The following is a 3,323-nucleotide window of genomic DNA, read 5'->3' as shown; positions in this document are numbered from 1 at the left end:
ATCTTTAGGTTGTTTATCACATTTTTAGGAACCTTTGGGTTGTGTATCACATTATTAGGAACCTTTGGGTTTTGTATCACATTACGTAATTGTACATTTGAAGCATTTGTGAGTGTTGATAGAACCACTGGAATTTGAATCTGCGTTAGGTTTTCTCTTTCATAGGGTTTCCTATTTTTGGGACTGTTTTCTTTATTTTTTGGAGATCTTGGTCCTTTCTTGGCTTTTAAATTTCCAGAGAGTTCTGTAACTCTGGAAGCAGCAGCCTCACTTTTTTCTTTTATCGACTTTCTTAAAGCCTTCTTTGCCTTAATTGACTCCTTAGTATCATGCTGATATTGCTGCATTATATCACCCACAAGTACTTTTCCGCGTGTATTTAAAAAAGCATCAATAGCATGTTTTAACCATTTAATATTTACATCTATTTTAGCTTTTTCGTGCCAGTCTCTTAGAAGAAGTTCGTCTTTTAAAATTGCTTCCTTTGTCTTCTCCTTCAAATTTTGGTTTCTAATTTTAGAAACATCACCTGAATAGTACCTATCTGAAACTACTTTCATCCTAATAACCACGTTAAAAAACCAATCTTGAACACGGATTAGTCCTCCTCTGTTTAGTAAAACAATCCATCGTTCAGAGTTATCCTCAGGTTCTCCCAAAAAGTCACCCTTCTTTTCAATATTGTCCATAATTTCATTTGGACAGCCTTTTCTTTTTAAAGATCTCCCTAAAAATCCTGCTACATAACGAAGAACATCTTCAGTTCTTGGAACATTTGGGTTTTTAATTTTTGGGTATTTTTCAACCTCATGAGTTGCAAGCTCTTCTTTCGCCTTTTTTTCTTCCGTCTTCTTTTTCAATTCTTTAATTCCAATTTGAGCCATATTCATCAAACAAGAAAAAAACCTTCTGTATAACATTTTGGAAACATGGCGTGAGGGCAGCGAATGTAACACATTTAACAAGTAGCAATCTAAGAGTATCGTTATTTCTTTCATCAAAACTAAATATTAGGGTAGTTTCTATATAATTTGTTTCTGAGGTACTATAAAGTAAATTGCTCGCGTCTATTTTCATAATAATGTGTTCTAGAAGGATGCTATTTAAAATATCATTTTCCTTGAGGTCTTTGAAAAATAATCCAGCATTAATTGCGTTTTCCGTAGAATACGCATCTTCAATTTGGGCCAAGGATTCACATAAGATTATTCTTAAATGGGCTAAAAATAAGCAAACTCTATTTTAATTTTTTAAATTTCCAGAATTGAATCGGGAACAAAATAAATAGGATACTAAATTTACTAACCTTTTAGATTAGTAGGATTTTCGCCAAGGCTTAACTTTGAATTCATTTTTTTCACTGTTTTCGCATCGTAAGATGGACTAAATTATTGTTGTAGTTTGTAAAACTTATAAAACTTTATTATTTAATATATTCATTTTAGTAAAAATACCTTTTAAGACGTAAAGAACGATATTTCTCAGTACTAGAGTCACAGAGTGCCTTGCTAAACAGTGGGGAAGCAGCGGAGGAGGGAGGGATTTAGACACCGGAAATCACGTGACCGACAGGAAACCAAACACCGGAAGTAGCCCGGAAAAATTTAGCGAGAACTAAATATCGCAACTGTCTACTCCTCTACTGTCTACCCTCTTTGGTAGAACCCCATACGCCCATGTAGGGAAATCTGTCAATGATGAAGAGTCATCCATCGTGATAGACCTTAGATATAAACTAAAACCAATGCATTTTCAAATACCACTGGACTTCGCAAGGAACAATATTGCAGAGATGGATGACTTCTTTAAACGGCTCTTTGAAAAGTGGTTAGATGATTTTGACGTCAACCTCTTTTTAAACGCTTATGGGAATGCAATTTATAAGTCATTGAATCCTAAATTTACACCACCTCCAGATCCAAACCACAAAATATATTCTATCGCTGGAGTTGACCCAAAGGTTGCTATGATAATGGCTTTTATTTTTTCCGAAATGAAAAAACCATTTCATGCAAGCACTAATGTGCTGTTAGATGACAATCATTTCAAACTCTTGGTGAACCATAAAACATTGATTTCAATTTTTGAAATGTATGTACAAAATCATGAGATGTACGCTTCCGATGAAGATTACTTTAACATGGAGGTTAAAAAGAATAAATTGTTAGAAGAAATGCACAAAAATGCTGTTACAGTGCGCCGGGAAACACATTCTAAAAACATTTCTTCGGTTAATTTAGTCACATCTGATGTGAGGTTGAATTCCTGCCAAAAAAAGACAGGGACCAAAATTACAAATTATTTCCCAAAGATTAAAAGTTTACCAAAGGTTTCTGCCAGAAAATGCACAGATTCTGAAGAGGAACAAAGTGATCTTGGTAAAATCGAGGTTTCGCTAAAACAAGTACATCAATGCCAAAGCATAAAACCTGTTGAATCTGTTTGTGAAGGTGATAGAGTAAAACACGCTAGCATAGACAAAGAGCTTAATGAAATGGAAACTTTGGATGAACCATCAGTGCCAAATAGAGAGCTGCAAAATGAAAATATTAACCTCCAACTCCAAGGCAATACACAACAATGACTCCAATTCCTCCCAATGCCATAATCAAAAGTTTAGGTGCATTCGCAAAGGCGCTGAAAGCTGAAGCTGAAAGTCGAAACATAAAGCTGAATGAAAAAATCAGTTTCAGCGGACTCTTTCGCAAAGAGGCAAAAACTGGTTTTTTAAAGCTGAAGCGCAAAGCAGACGCTGAAAGCAGGCTGATTTTAAGTATCAGCCAAGATCAAACCGAGGTTGATCTTTCAGCTTCAGCGCCGTAACACGTGATGCCAAGAGCCAATCAAAAAATGGGGCGCTGGGGTCACGGTTTTGAAATTATTTACGCGGGTATTTTAAAACGGTGAATATCGTGTCTCTTTATCTTGAAAATGTTTTGTGTGAAAGAATTAATTAAACAAGAAAACGATGAAAAACAGCGAAAAATATTTGAGAGACGAAAATAGCAAATAGGATAGTAATGAGATAAAATAACAATGTTGTGGAAAGAGGTTACAATATACAATCTAATTAGAATAATTTGGAAAAGTAGCAATAATTTCAGGTTAAAACATATCCAATTGCGTAATATTTTGGAAATGGGGGAAATTTACTCAGTTGATAAACCTTGATAATAACCAAACCATGCGCACATTTAGCCACTCATCTATTTTCCCCCATTAACAGCCAAGGCTTAACATTTGATAATCACCTTCAGTTTTTCGGTTTTTCCAGATAGGATGAACCCACCAACGGGGCTTTTTCATCAAAAGGTTTTAGGTTC

General features: G+C 35.0%; 1 protein-coding gene across 1 annotated transcript; it reads right to left on the bottom strand.

Moving 5' to 3' along the window:
* On the bottom strand, positions 1–899 carry LOC149667208 (uncharacterized). Its single transcript, XM_089841394.1, has 2 exons — positions 570–899; positions 1–510 (listed from the first exon to the last, which is right to left on the bottom strand). The coding sequence occupies exons 1-2, from the start codon at positions 888–890 to the stop codon at positions 430–432; spliced, it is 402 nt and encodes a 133-aa protein (XP_089697520.1). The 5' UTR covers positions 891–899; the 3' UTR covers positions 1–429.
* Positions 900–3,323: the final 2,424 nt, after the last annotated feature.

Source organism: Phalangium opilio, unplaced genomic scaffold (genome assembly GCF_054372755.1).
Source record: "Phalangium opilio isolate 3A_F unplaced genomic scaffold, DU_Popi_V2 ptg000059l_1, whole genome shotgun sequence".
Taxonomy (NCBI): domain Eukaryota; kingdom Metazoa; phylum Arthropoda; class Arachnida; order Opiliones; family Phalangiidae; genus Phalangium; species Phalangium opilio.
The sequence above is the reverse complement of the archived record's forward strand: the minus strand, read 5'-3'. Positions and strand labels throughout refer to the sequence as shown.